At 41.6% G+C, this 14,511-nt stretch overlaps 1 protein-coding gene and 1 long non-coding RNA gene across 3 annotated transcripts; one reads left to right on the forward strand and one right to left on the reverse strand.

The window, feature by feature from the left end:
* The first annotated feature begins 2,004 nt into the window (after nucleotides 1–2,004).
* LOC122016709 lies at nucleotides 2,005–3,080 on the forward strand. 2 transcript variants are annotated; one of them, XR_006121177.1, is made up of 2 exons: nucleotides 2,005–2,165; nucleotides 2,253–3,080. It is a non-coding gene; the product is annotated as an uncharacterized LOC122016709 (long non-coding RNA). The 2 variants fall into 2 exon arrangements; XR_006121178.1 differs by having other exon boundaries at nucleotides 2,056–2,175.
* Nucleotides 3,081–3,137: 57 nt separating this feature from the next.
* On the reverse strand, nucleotides 3,138–3,987 carry LOC122013767 (UPF0496 protein At5g66675-like). The gene is made up of 2 exons (XM_042569995.1): nucleotides 3,221–3,987; nucleotides 3,138–3,171 (listed from the first exon to the last, which is right to left on the reverse strand). The coding sequence occupies exons 1-2, from the start codon at nucleotides 3,985–3,987 to the stop codon at nucleotides 3,138–3,140; spliced, it is 801 nt and encodes a 266-aa protein (XP_042425929.1).
* Between the last annotated feature and the right edge of the window lie 10,524 nt (nucleotides 3,988–14,511).

A 14,511-nucleotide genomic window follows, 5' to 3' on the forward strand; every position in this document is an offset into this window, starting at 1 on the left:
TCTCCTAATTTATTCATCAGATAAATTTAGAAGTGTATGCGGTTCGATTACCTAAAAGCTCAATTGCCCCAGTAGTTCGAACACTGTCTTATAGGTATTTTGATATGTGCATATTAAATTTATAGAGAATTAATAAATTGCATATGGAGTGACCTGATAGGGTCAAGTCGGTTTGGCTAGATGGATCAGAAGTTTGGTATGAGATCGACTTGGAGGAGATTATTTCGGCTATGCCTAAAAATATCTTGGATGAGTTTGGAAAATACAAAAACACCGAGGATCTTCTGAATTAAATACTGCATTACATGAATAAGAGAAAGAAGTCCAAGAAGAGGAAGTTCAAGAGAAAATTGAACTCAAACTTCAATAATTGAAAAAAAAAAAATCAATGAGGAGAAAAGACTTCATCAGATGAGTCAAGCGGAGAGCCATCCACCTTTCCAAGAAATGAAGATGAATCCGAGTGAAAGAAGAAAGAGACCTTGGAAGAGAAATCCTCAAAGTATCTGTATCTCCATCGAAACTAAGTCAATAGATCACATTATTATGATTGATGCAATGAGTGAGAACATAGAACGAGTGTCTACATGTAAAGAATGAGGAAAAAAAAGATACTTCCCAAATTCGGTAGAACTTTTGGGGGATTTCTAAGAGTTTCCTTTAGCGGCTTCAAATTTTTACATAATTGTATGTATGTTGTCTTGTACACACACCTTGTTTCTAAATTGGATAACTCATTCCTCTTCTAGGCTTAGTTATATTGCATATTCTTCATAGAGATTTTTTGTGTTATTTTTATTTCTCTGTTTTTTATACTTCAGTTCATATTTGTTTTGTAAATCTAATGTCAGTTTAGAGGTTTCATTCTCTAAGTTATATTTATGATCCGAGTGAGCTTGTTCTTGAGATTTTATTCTCTTTGACAAATCTATGTTTTTATACTTTATATAGAGATCTAGATTTACATATGGTAAAGACTACTCTTATTTTGTCACTAATAATCACAAACAATAGCTATCTTTTATTTGTTTTTAGTCGATTTATTTCAAGAAAATTTAGTCTTTTTTTTATAATCTAGTGGTCTGTATTTGACTTATTTGGAATATGATCGGTTCGATCTTATGAAAATTTTCTAGCAACTATCAAGATAAATCTGAAAGCACACAATCTATACAATGATACAACAATTCTAATGGTTCAAAAATGGGAGACGAATTTCTTGCACTCTGGATTTCAAACCTTGTGTACATTTAGAGTCCCAAGGTATACATACTAGTGCATCATAGGATGAGGCAATCAAGAAAATTTAGTTTTTTTATGCCATGATCCATATACTAAAACCTGACTAATCATGGAATAGACAGTCCAACTCCACATTCTGCCCACCAAGTAAAATCAAAAAGCATTGTGACCCTTGATGTAGCGCCTTAGTTTTATCAGTAGTTCAATCACCATAGGTGTATCCTATGCGGAAATGAATCCTAATTGTTTGGAAAATACACCTTGCCTCCTACCACCACACCAAACAACCTTTCAAAAAGTAATGTACAATTTTTTTTTTTTTTATAATTGACACCAAGTGTTTTTACGTTGACAAATCTTGAGAGTGATCAACTTAGTCTCACGAAAATTTTTCACTAATCATCATGGTAAATTAAGAAGTACTTACAGTGGATGACCTATCAATTGCTAATTAAAAAAAATTAAATTCATCTATTAATTTATTCAAATTGAAACTCAATCCTCAACTGCCATATATAAGGTTGCAAAAGGTGGAACAGCCACTCAACTGCCATATAGGCTCCGTTTACTTGAGAGGACGAATTTAAAAACTGAGGAAAATTTTTGGTGAATTTTTTTTTACCGTTTACTTCATGAGAAAGGATGGATTAATCATTCTTTCTATTATTTACTTCTTATTAAATAATGGACGGATGGATTCTTAATCCATCAATGGATCATTTTTTTGCCGTTTTTTTCATCCTCCCAAAATCGGACAGAAAGCCCATATCCGTCCTCTGCTCGCGCGTGTTGACATCATCTAGGCCACAACAGGTGAGCAGTAGGTGGGGAGCCTCAGCAAGTGAGCAGGGAGGGGCCTCGCACTCGCCTGCGAACAACAGTACGACCTCATGCTGGCCTCCCTACTCGGTCTTCGTACAGGGGTGAGCGGCGGTAAAACCCTAGAGCATATCCCTTTTCCATTCCATTCTTGTTAGCCTCTCACTCTCTGATGCTCTATCACGATGAAGAAGACGACGGTTACATGGACTGATGCTCCTTTGTTCGATTCATCGTCGGCAACCTGGCGTTGAAGGTTCTTGTGCCGTCAACACCCCCTGCCTCTCCCTGCTTTGAACAGGCAAGTTCCCTCACTAGATTGTCAACATCCCTATCCTCGCTTCTGGCGAAACCTCCATCGCAGACATCTCGATTCCCGTCGCCGCCTCGTTTCACCTCTCCAAGGATGATCTTGATCGAATCACTAGAAAGTATTCGCTTTTCGCCTATTCCACCAGCCGCGCGAAGCTGAAGGTTTCCATCTACACCGGTGTATTAGGGAGTTCCTTCTAGTGGAGCCCTAGGAATCTCATCGGCAAGTTCAAGATACGGCTGGATTTGAAGGGTTTTGTAAAGGACGGTGGGGCGATGGAGTTCCACAGCAAGTGGGTTGCCATCGGCAAGAAGAGGGGCATGGATCAACAACATCTAATGATGAAGGCCGAGCCTGATGCTCGATTTGTGTTCGAGTTCGACGGTGTAACCTGCAGGTTTTGATGGCAACATGAAGCAACATGTATTCACCTACAAATTTAGTTGTCACAATGCCGCTGTCTTTTTTATCCTCTTTCTTCTCCTATATTCTGTCTTCCTTTCTGTAGGGACTTGTTATTCATCCTTGATTTTGTTTTCCTTTCTCTTCCTTGACTTTGAAGGATAGAGATTATTTTCCTTTCTCTCTCCACGCCTGAGAGTAAACATAGCAATAAGGTGAATCATATGTTCATTGCTGACCATCAAAAAGTAATGTACAAATTTTTGATGGGTTTAAAATCTATCTACTTAAGTTGTTATGATCTTGATGAAGTTGTACTCGAATTGTTGGATCGAGTAGCAGCACTCGTCCATCTTGCGCTTCAACTCCTCCACGCTGCGCTCCACCTCGTCCGTCTTCGGTATCATCCCGGCCATCACCACTTCCACCGCCTCCTCCCCGTACCCCCACTCCCGAGCAAACTCCACATGTTTCATCATGTCATCCAGCTCTGCCGCCACCCTCTCTGCGTGCGACACAAGGCCTTTGAACTTCTGCACCAGCAGCTCGCCGTCCCGCATCGCCTCCACCACCTCATCCTCCTCCTTCAGTTTCATCTCTTGCTCGTCCAGGGCCGCGTGCACCAACGGCTCCACTGCTTTGATCACGGTGGAGCATGCAGTGGCCGCGGTAATGGCGACCACGGCCGCTCCAGCGAAGGCGAGCAAGACGGAGGCCGTGAGTACGCCGACGAAGGCGATCGTGAAGACGACGCTGCAGACCCTGTGCCACCACTTCAGCTTCTGTCGCCGCATAGCGATCCACGACTTCCTCTCGCGCAGGAACACAGCCATCGTGTCGTCCTCGAGTAGATGGCCGTCCAAGTTGAGCCCGGCGAAGCTGTCGACGGCGAGCTTGAACTTGTCCAGATCAGCGATGGTGTCGGCGTACTTGGTGGCCTTGCGGCGGTGCTGACGCCGTCTCTTCCTCCCCATCTTCTCTCGATGGTAGGAGACCAGTGCGGCTCGGATGGCGGCGACGCAGGAGCTCACCTTGGGGAAGAACCGGGCGAGGGCGGCGAGATCTTCCTTGACGCGCGGCAGAGTGGCGTTACGGAAGGTATCCACCTTCGCCTTCAGTTCCGGGTCGCTCTCGATAACCTTTCTGAGGTCGAGGGAGTGGGGGCCGACGGCTGAGGTTGAGCGGCGGAGCGTGGCGGAGGCGCTACCCATCGCTCGCTAAGTGTTTGATCGATCGACGAAAAAATTCGATTATGACTCTGCTTGTGGCCTCTGGGATTTAAATACTTACTGGGAGTTCGTTAGTGAGAGAGCAATTACAAAGAAATTGACTTGAAATTCAGAAACTCGAAGAACATTCTAATACAAAGAAATTAACTTGAAATTCAGAAACTTGAAGAATATTGCAATTACAAAGAAATTGATTTGAAATTCAGAAATTTGAAGAACATTGCAATTACAAAGAAATTGATTTGAAATTTAGAAACTCGAAGAACATTGCTATGCTCCCCTTCTAGCCCAGCAGATCTGAAGACTGGAGGCCCGATAACCCATTAATGCTTTGAGAGCATGCCTCCTCTATAAATAGGACAATAAGGATGGCATAAAGGGTAAGTTTTGTTGATAGTTTTAAAGTATGAAAAATATACAAATGTAAAAATTGTAAAATTTACAGTGATATCCTGTAGTAGATTTGATCTTCATTTTTTGTACAAAATGAAAAAACTCACAGTGATGCTCGGAGAAGAAGATCGAAGAAGATATCGAAAAATAATTTGCCATCAAAAGAACGATCACGAACAAATCGGAAAACTCTTTAAGATTCCACGAGCTAAATCTCTCTCCAATGAATGTTCTTTCTTCTTTTACAATCTTGTTCACATGGACGAACCTTGCACATAGAACTTTCACATATGGGACGAACCCGACTTTACACAAACCTTGCACACAACAAGATCTCGCAAAACTCCCTTTTTCTTCTTTGGCTTGGATAAATATATATATTAGAGAAAGACGACTTTTCCTCTCCCTCTATTAATAGAGGAATTAAATGAGCTAGAAGATGAAGGGGAAGGGGTGCCCTTTCATCTTCTTAACTTCAACATCTCCCACTCGTCCAAGTCAATCCATAAACTATATTATAATCAAGTCACAAAGAACAGAGGAAAACACTAGTTAGTCACAAAGACCAAGTAAAAACATCTAATCCATACTTTAGGGAAAATGATTAGTACGACAGCAAGCACACTGAGCAATTATTACTAAGAAGATTGTTACACCTTACATAGCTGCTCTATAGAATGAATCAGAGGCATTCTCATAATGGCACATAGCCTCTCTCCTGGCGGTACATATCCGTTATCCAGGAAACATCCAATCTCCCATTGGCACACAACCATTATCTTAGAGATATCCATGTCTTACTTTTTTACCCAGATTAAATAATCTTCATTTACATCAATATGAATATCTCTAATCCCTCATAATGACTATTATGTCAAGCGCATGTTCCATATTCAATATTCACAATCATTTTTATACATAGCAGAAATAGGTCGAGCAGTGAATAACATCAAAAGATATAAATATATTTAATCTTCCTTTTTAGCTAAAATTTATTCAGTCTAATCAGTCGCTTTCCTAGTTATGCTTCATAGACCAAATCATCCATAGTCAATAGGAAACATGCTAAAGTAGCAGACACTAATTATAACTTCAAGTAGACAACTAAATAGTCACTTAGGGTAAAATAGAGATTAACTTATAATCTCAAGGGTCTCGCATAGTAGAGAAGCAGCTGGGATCCATTCTCCTACTACCCTTCTTGTCACCATAGCACATGCGATATGAATCACATGCTATAATGTTATTCTCTTTACTAAAACGATTTTCTCAAATATTAACATCGTATAAATTTCGATCTAGACATACCTAATGTCTAATCCTAAATTCAACATATGAATTTTAATCTGGCCTTAAGCAGATTCAGTAAATGGTGGGTACATTTACTCTAATCATTACATAAATGATCTCATCTTGACATAATTATCAAGACGACCTTAACTTATAGGTATGTCTCTAATCACAGAATAGAGATGATTGTCCATATGAGTAGACCAATCTCAATCTGTCAACATGCTCATCGAGACTTTAATCCAAAATATAACAATATATACACTGAATAAATCATGACATTTTACAACGTGTTACATTTTACGAAGTCACAAAGACTTCTCATATCCTTGAAATGACTCTTTAGTCAATGGCTTAGTAAAAGGATCTACAAGCATAGTACATGTAGGGATATACTCAAGAATTATCATTTTATTATCCATAATATTCTTTACAAAATTATGCTTAATTCTATATGCTTGCCTTTGCTAAAATATTTGGGATCCTCGTCTTGACTATTATAGTACACTGTAACAGGATTCCCACTGTTCTCAACAATCTTTAAATGCTTCAGGAACCTTTTCAACCAGATTGATTGTTGCACAACTGATGTGCAAGCCACACAACTTCCATTGTCGACAATGCTACACAAGCCTAGCCATATAGCTTCTATTATCGACAAGGCTACACAAGCTAAGCAACACAGCTTCTATTGTCGACAAAGCTACATAAGCCTGCTTCGTGCTATTTTATTAGATAGTGCCACTATTTAGCAAGAAGGTATAGTCAGATGTGGATTTTTTGTTATCAAGGTCTCCTGTCCAATCTGCATTTGTGTAGCCACTCAGGCTCATCTTAGATCCTTGAAAACAAATACATAATCTATTGTCCTTTTGAGGTATTTTAATATCCTCTTCACCACTTTCTAATGTCTCGATCTTGGGTTTAACTAGAAATAACTAACTAAGCCAATACCATAGCTTATATCAAGACGAGTACACAACATAGTGTATATCAAACTACTAATAGAATTGACATATGATATTACCTTCATTTTGACTATTTCTTTAGGAGTCTTGGGATATAATGTTGCAATATGACATATTGAAGTGTTGTAGCATCTTAGTGATATAAACCTCTTGAGACAATCCCAAAAGTCTTTTTGATTAATCTTTCATGATCTTCAAATCTAAGATGTACTCAACTTCTTTTAAAAAATAATACCCTCCATCTGGGTATATCCTTTTGCAACCAGTCGAGCTTTGTATCAATTAATCGATCGATCTACTTTCCTCTTAATTTCAAGAATCAACTTATTCCCAATAGCCCTTTGGCCCAGAGGAAGATCAACTATAATCCCAAACTTGATTCTTTCTCATTGACTCGATTTCCTCATCCATTGCAACTTACCTTTTTTTTCTCTAACTTAGCATCTTAATACTTCCTCAACCGTTCGAGGTTCATTGTGTCAACTAAGAGTGTTATTAATGCCTTATTATCAAAATCAAACCATTTTTGAGGTTTAATCTTACGAACACTTCTTCGTAAGTTGGATTGTTGAGAAGTCAACTTATGACTTGGCAAATCACTCCTAGGTTGACTGGATTCAGACATATCTTTTGACACCTCTCTTATTGATAATATCTCATTGTTTAAAAAAAATACTTCTAACAACATCACTTTTGGTTGAGAACTTTGCTTTGAGAAAAATCACATCTCTCGAATTTATTTCGGAGATGATTTCATCTAGTTGCTCACCAATGAAAACATAACCTTGGATGTCTCATGATATCTAATAAAGATACATTTTTTTTACCTCTAGGTCCCAGTTTTCCATACTTGTGAGAACTATCATGAACATAAGTAGCTGATCCCCAGGGTCTACTTATCTAATTTTCTGTTTGTCCAACATTCATATGGGGTGGATGAAACTGACTTTGAAGGTACTTTGTTAAGTATATAGGCCACAACTAATAATGCATCTTCCTAATAGGAGATCGACAAATTATCCTGCGCTATCATAAACCTAACCATCATTAGAAGAGTTATATTTCTTCTTTCAGCAACTCCATTTTGCTGTAGAGTTTCAGGGATTGTCAGCTGTCTAATAATCCTTTTATCATTACATATTATCTTGAACATATCAGACAAATATTTCCCTTCACGGTCAGTGCGTAAAATCTTTGTTGGGAGATTGTTGGTGCAATATTCCCCAGGTCAAGGTTGACCTAGTTTGACTGAGCTTGAATTGAGTCAAGCTCGAGTCTTAATGTTTATGTTTTGATGGTTTGACAATACATATTGACAATACGTGTTTGACAATACATGTAGACAACATATGGAGATTGCAGGTGCAATTGTTCATGTGTGGAGATTGTGATGGAGAGTCAAGTAGGTCAAGGTTGACCGGATACTTGACTGGAAAATCCTGGTGAGTGAAGCCAGGTGAAAGTCCTAACTTGGAGGTTAGGCAAAGGAAGTCCTGGTGAGTGAAGCCAGGTAGAAGAAAATCCTGGTGAGTGAAGCCGGGTGAAAGTCCTAACTTGGAGGTTAGGCAAAGGAAGTCCTGGTGAGTGAAGCCAGGCAGAAGAAAATCCTGGTGAGTGAAGCCAGGTAAAAGTCCTAACTGGGAAGTTAGGCAATGGGAAAGACCTAGAGAGTGAAGCCAGGCAGAAGGAAATCTTGGTGAGTGAAGCCAGGTGAAAGACCTAGTGAGTGAAGCTAGGCAGAAGGAAATCCTGGTGAGTGAAGGCAGGTGAAAGACCTAGTGAGTGAAGCTAGGCAAAAGGAAGTCCTGGTGAGTGAAGCCAAGCACGAGAAAATCCAGATGGATCAAGGCTGATCAGACATCTGGTGTTGGAAAGTCCAAGTAGGTCAAAGGGATTGACCGGATACTTGGCACGAGAAGGAAAGTCCAAGTAGGTCAAAGGGATTGACCAGATACTTGGCACGAGAAGGAAAGTCCAAGTAGGTCAAAGGGATTGACCGGATACTTGGCACGAGGAGAAAAGTCCAAGTGAGTCAAATGGATTGACCGGACACTTGGTGAGCGAGTCCTAGTAGGTCAAGGGTGACCGGATGCTAGGCACGATGAACCAATAGGTCATGGTTGACCAGATGCTGGTTTGGGAGGCTTTAGACTTGATTTTGGGAGAAATCATGAGCTGGATCGATCAGCCAATCGATTGGGCGAGTTTTCGTGACAAGCCTCCTCCCAATCGATCAGTGGATCGATTGGGACGAGTGCGCGATCGCACAGAACAGGGTTGGATCCATCAGTGGATCGATCCAGAGCCCCCAATCGATTAGTTGATCGATTGTGAGTCGCGATTCTGCGCGATAAGCCCTGGATCGATCAGCCGATCGATCCAGGCAAATTCCTAGAGCACAGAGGTGCTCTGGATCGATCCAAAGCCTCCCCGATCGATTGGGAGCAATCCAATCGATCGGGATCCGACCGTTGGCGTCGTATTTAGCTGCAGGCGTTCGATTCCTTCGGTAGAACTTACACGATTCATCTCCGATCCTTTGCTGCGCTTTCAGCTCTTCTCCACAGGGTTCTCACCGCCAGTTCTTGAAGCTCTTGGAGGTTTTTCCAAGTCAAGAGGCGGATCTACAGCAAGAGGAAGAAAGCTAGGGTTAGGGTTTTCTGTACTCATTGTAAGCTTTTGCTTGTATTTGTGTATCCTTTCCCTTTCTTCTTGTAGTGTGAACTTGTAGGACTTCTCCTGTCACGCCCCAGAGAAGTCCCTGTCCGAAGAAATTTCGGCAGCATCTCCCCTGTACAGCGGACAATCTGAAACTTTTCTACATCTCATATACCTCAGCCACAGGCGGCTGGAATAATAACAATAAATAAAAACACATTCCACACAACCATCCACGCAGTTATGTATAATCAAACAAAGTAGTAACACTCTGACTCGAAAACCACCCTACTCAACTACACTCGTAAAGCTCAAACCCGACGAACTCACCTCTTCTGCCGTCCAGGCAGGCATGTAGTAGAGTAAATCCAAATCATACCAAAAGTCCATCCAACGGAAAGATACCATACAATATTCATATGTAAAGTCCAAAACAAAACTAAAACAAAGTCTGATAGCGGAAAGCTAAAATAAAACAACAACTCAAAAACCAGCAGAGGAGTAGCACTATGTGCTGTGGGGACCAGCGACTGGAACTCCCTCCTGACAGCATCAACCTGAAAATAACAACAATGGAGGCGGGGTGAGTCCAACACTCAGCAGGTACAATTGATATGCAAAGTAAAGAAACAACACCTAGCACTAATCATGCGTACAGTCTCCTGGTAAGAAAGATAAAAATGCATCTGAAGTAAACAAAAGAATGCTGTACTAACCAGGTCCTGAGTATAAGATCAAATAGTCCGAGTGGTATAAGAATCCTGTATGCATGTCAAACATAGGTATCCAAACAATATGCAGCATATAAATGCAGCAACCACAAACACAAGCAATAAATGCATCATGCATATGATGCCAATGATGCGTCCTGGTCACCCCTGACGCCAGTCGATCATCTCATACAAAAGTGAGGCCGAGTGGGTAGGGCTGTGACAACCGTGCACTCTGTCGTCACTACTCCTGATGAGTGACCGAGTGGACGGGATGCTGTCGGAGTACACCTATCCTCCTACCCCAAATCATAGATGGGGGAGCGCAATGCTCTCAACTCCCGGTACACGATGACGAGGAAGAATCCCTGCCGGATAACTCGTTGTGTCACACTACCCATGAGCGGACCAACGGTGCCTAACAGAGTCCCTGCTGCAACACACTCTGCCTGAATCGACCACTAACCCATGAGTGGTGGTGTGTGCAGATCCATGTAACTGGCGATGTGCTCAACAATAATGGAGCGGACTATCGCACAGCATGCAATCATGCAAATGATGCATGACAATAACCATATAAACATCCTGACCTAATCCATATATATAGAAAAGTGCACCCTAGGTCAACGAATCATATCGAATCAAAGGTACACAGAAGGTATAAAAACCTAGGTCCTGAACATGGTGAAGCATGGTATATCACTACCCCTATAAGCATATATAAACAGGTAAAGTATACATGAGATGCAAAACAAATCAATCAATCAAACATGTATCAAGATTTGGGTAGTGATTAACCGAAACAGATAAGAAACACAATTGATGCAATATGTTAATTTCATTACTAAGCATATCAAAGACAAAAAGTCAAAAGTACCCGCCTCCGAAAATAGAAAGGTCCAATCTAGCAAATCCAAGTCGAGACGCCCGTCTCGAATTAGAGTCCTGCGTCAAAACAGTATATATATTTTATTTAACTAAATCCAAATGAAATAGCTAAATAAAATTCCCAAAACTGCATTAGGACAAAACTCTAATCACCACAATCCAACTTATCTAATTAAACCTTCAATCAAACCTGCACATGATCATCCATCTAAAATAATCAAATCCAATCATGATCTACATAAAGGATTAATTATCTAATTCAATTTAAACATAACCCTAATTCAATGCTACACATGATCATGTAATCAAAAACCTACATATGATCATGAATTCAAAATGATACTATGATCCACAACCAAGATCAAATACCTACACATAAGCCTAATTCAACTTAACTAATTGGTATCAAACTTACTACACATCAGGTATCAATCACCCTACACATACCTCAATCTCCAATCCTCTGTTCTTGATCCAAAGCCACTGATGATGCTGATTTGAAGTGCTGCCGGCAAGAAACATCACCGGAACCAAACTTCCCTGCTGGAGTCTTCCTCCCATATGATCTAGAGGAACACCAAAGTCCACTTCCCGATGACCCTCAACCATGGTTGGTTGCTGCCGGAAGAAGACTCCACCACCAGTTTACCTCCACAATCCTCACGGTACGCTGCTTACCTCCAAGATCCGGCTAGGGCACGGGGCAAGGAAAGAGGATCGGCTCGGGTAGAGGAGGGAAGATCGTCTGCCGGCGCTAGGGTAGAGCACCTGGGGGTGTCGGCACCGTCGGGTATGATTCCGCAGTGGATGGCAACGACATAGCCTCGGCAGAGAGGAAGAAATCGCCGTCGCTCGGCAAGGAAGAAAAGAAGGGGGTCTCGGTGGCTGGCGGCTCGGGCACAGGGAAAAAGAAGTCGGTGCCGGCGCGCAGAGGAGAAGAGACGATAGGGAGGCTCTCGTCGCCGGCAGCCTGGCTTCGGGCGGAGGAGAAGAGGGCGGTTAGGGCAAGCCGTCGGGCGCAAGAGAAGAGGGCGCGTGGGTGTCGGGGGAGGAGTGAACGGCGAAGGGAAAGAAATAGAATAAAAAGAAAAAGGAAATATAAACATTTCCTCTCTTAAATAAGGTAGCCTAAACAGACTTTCCCGGACCCCGTTTGTCCCTTTAACTCGTCCGTACGAGCTCTGAAAAATTTCCGAAAAATTTCCAAAAATGTCAGAAAATTCCCTTATTAATATTCGCCTATTTTCGGTATTTTACATTCTCCCCCACTAATAAAAATTTGGTCCCCAAATTTCAGTATCTACCATCAGCAAGTACTAATAACCGGTAACGATTATAAATGCTGAACGGTAAACTGAATCACATACCTCAAGTAAAAAGATGGGGATATCGAGCTCGGATAGTATCCTCGAGCTCCCAAGTAGCCTCCTCGTCCGAATGATGTTGTCATCCGACTTTAACCAGCCGAATAGTCTTGTTCCGCAACTGACGTTTTTTCCGGTCTAGAATCCATACCGGAACCTCCTCATAGGTGACGTCAGGCTGAAAGGAGAACTGAGATTATCTATCAACACATGTATCAGATCGAGTACGTATCTCCTCAGCGTAGATACGTGGAATACGGCGTGAACGCCTGCCAAGGACGGCAATAGTGCCAACCGATAAGCTACTGCTCCAATCCTTTCCGAGATCTGGAAAGGTCCAATTTATCGTGGAGCTAGCTTACCTCTGAGGCCAATCTCTTCACCCCTTTCGTGGGTGAAACTCGTAGAAATACCTGGTCGCAAATGGAGAACTCTAAGGGTCTCCGACTCCGGTCAGCATAACACTCCTGGCAGTCTTATGCCTCTGACATTCTCTGTCTGATAATATGGTCCACTTTGCCTCACGTTGAGCTCTATGAGGTCTCAACAACTGGGTCTCTCGGATTCTCGTCCTGATCGACGACTGAGCAACCATCGTAACAAGAATACCCTGCTCTGTCTGTCCCTGCTCCTCAATGTCTAACTCAGAGAAATCCTGAATCAAATCCGTGACCACAACTCGGTGGCAAGCTAAAGTCCCTCTGGACCTCTAGCTAAGTGCATCGGCAACCACATTAGCTTTTCCCCGGTGATAGCTAATGGTACAATCATAATCCTTCAGGAACTCTATCTATGTCCTCGGTCAAAGATTAAGTTCCTTCTGAGTGAACAGATATTTGAGACTCCGATGGTCAGTGAGAATCTCAATGTAATATCATACAGGTACTACCGCCAAATCTTCAGGGTAAAAATAATAACGGCCAACTCCAGATCATGAACTGAGTATTTTCTTCTCAGGCTCCCTCAACTATCGAGAAGCATATAAGAATACTCTACCGTGCTGCACCAGAACAGCACCCATACCCTGTAGAGACGCGTCGGTGTAGAGGACAAATTCGTCCTCTTCCGAAGGTAAAAACAAAAAATCAAAGCCGACACTAGTCTCCGCTTCAGCTCCTAGAAGCTGGTCTTGCAATCCTCAGTACAAGTAAACTTCACGCCTTTCATGGTCACGCGTGAAAGTAGCATAGCTATGCGGAAGAAACCCTCGACGAAAGGTCTGTAATATCCTGCGTGTCACAAAAGACTGCGGATCTCCTACACTGATTTCGGCTGCTCCCAACGGTAACAACCTCTATCTCCTGTGGAACCACGGTACACTCATACTGGTGACCGTGTGTCCCAAACATCATAACAAAAGAAAATCCAAACCAGCACTACTGATAATCACATATAGATGTTCTCGTCGAATCATCTCTAGATCTATGCAAAGGTAGTGTACGTGACTCACCTCGGATCCGTAATAGATCACAACATCGTCCACAAAGATAATGGACACCTATCCAAACATCCTCGACATATCAGGATCATCGAGTCCCTGAAAACATCTAAGGCACTGTAAGCCTATATGGCAAAAACCAATACACATAATGTCCGTATCACAGACATTCCTATCCATAAGATCTCCAATAATAAATAAAAAAAAAAAATCTGGTCATCAATAACATAAATCACCAAAGAATAAATCCTCCAGGGTGAGAGCAACGCTCCATCACAGGAAACACCACATATGTGGGAGCAACGCTCTACCACAAGAAATCCTCAATATGTGGGAGCAACACTCCACCACAAATAATCTGAAATATGTATCTGCAATAAATATAGGAGCAATGCTCCGCTACCAGCAATCCGTGATATGTGGGAGCAACGCTCCACCACAAAACAATACCTAAGTACCCCAAGACACCTAACTATCCAGCTAGAGACTGTACAAGATCTCTCTATCACAATTCACTGTGGTTAGCCTAGGATATAACAACCTAGTAACTAATCAAATCCATCATCAACTCTATCAACATCCTAGTGGGTCATCTACTGATAGAAAAATTAGTTGATGGGTTAATTCAACAAATGACATAATGCAGTCACTCCACATTCTGCATTCAGTATAAGTAGAATCATCATACTGCTACCAATGTATACACCTAGCACACATGCTCACACAACATATGTATGATCAATAAAATCCTCCAATTATTATACACCAAACATACTCACAACTCAGGTATATTCAGT

The sequence above is a fragment of the Zingiber officinale genome, chromosome 8B, assembly GCF_018446385.1.
Source record: "Zingiber officinale cultivar Zhangliang chromosome 8B, Zo_v1.1, whole genome shotgun sequence".
NCBI classification, from domain to species: domain Eukaryota; kingdom Viridiplantae; phylum Streptophyta; class Magnoliopsida; order Zingiberales; family Zingiberaceae; genus Zingiber; species Zingiber officinale.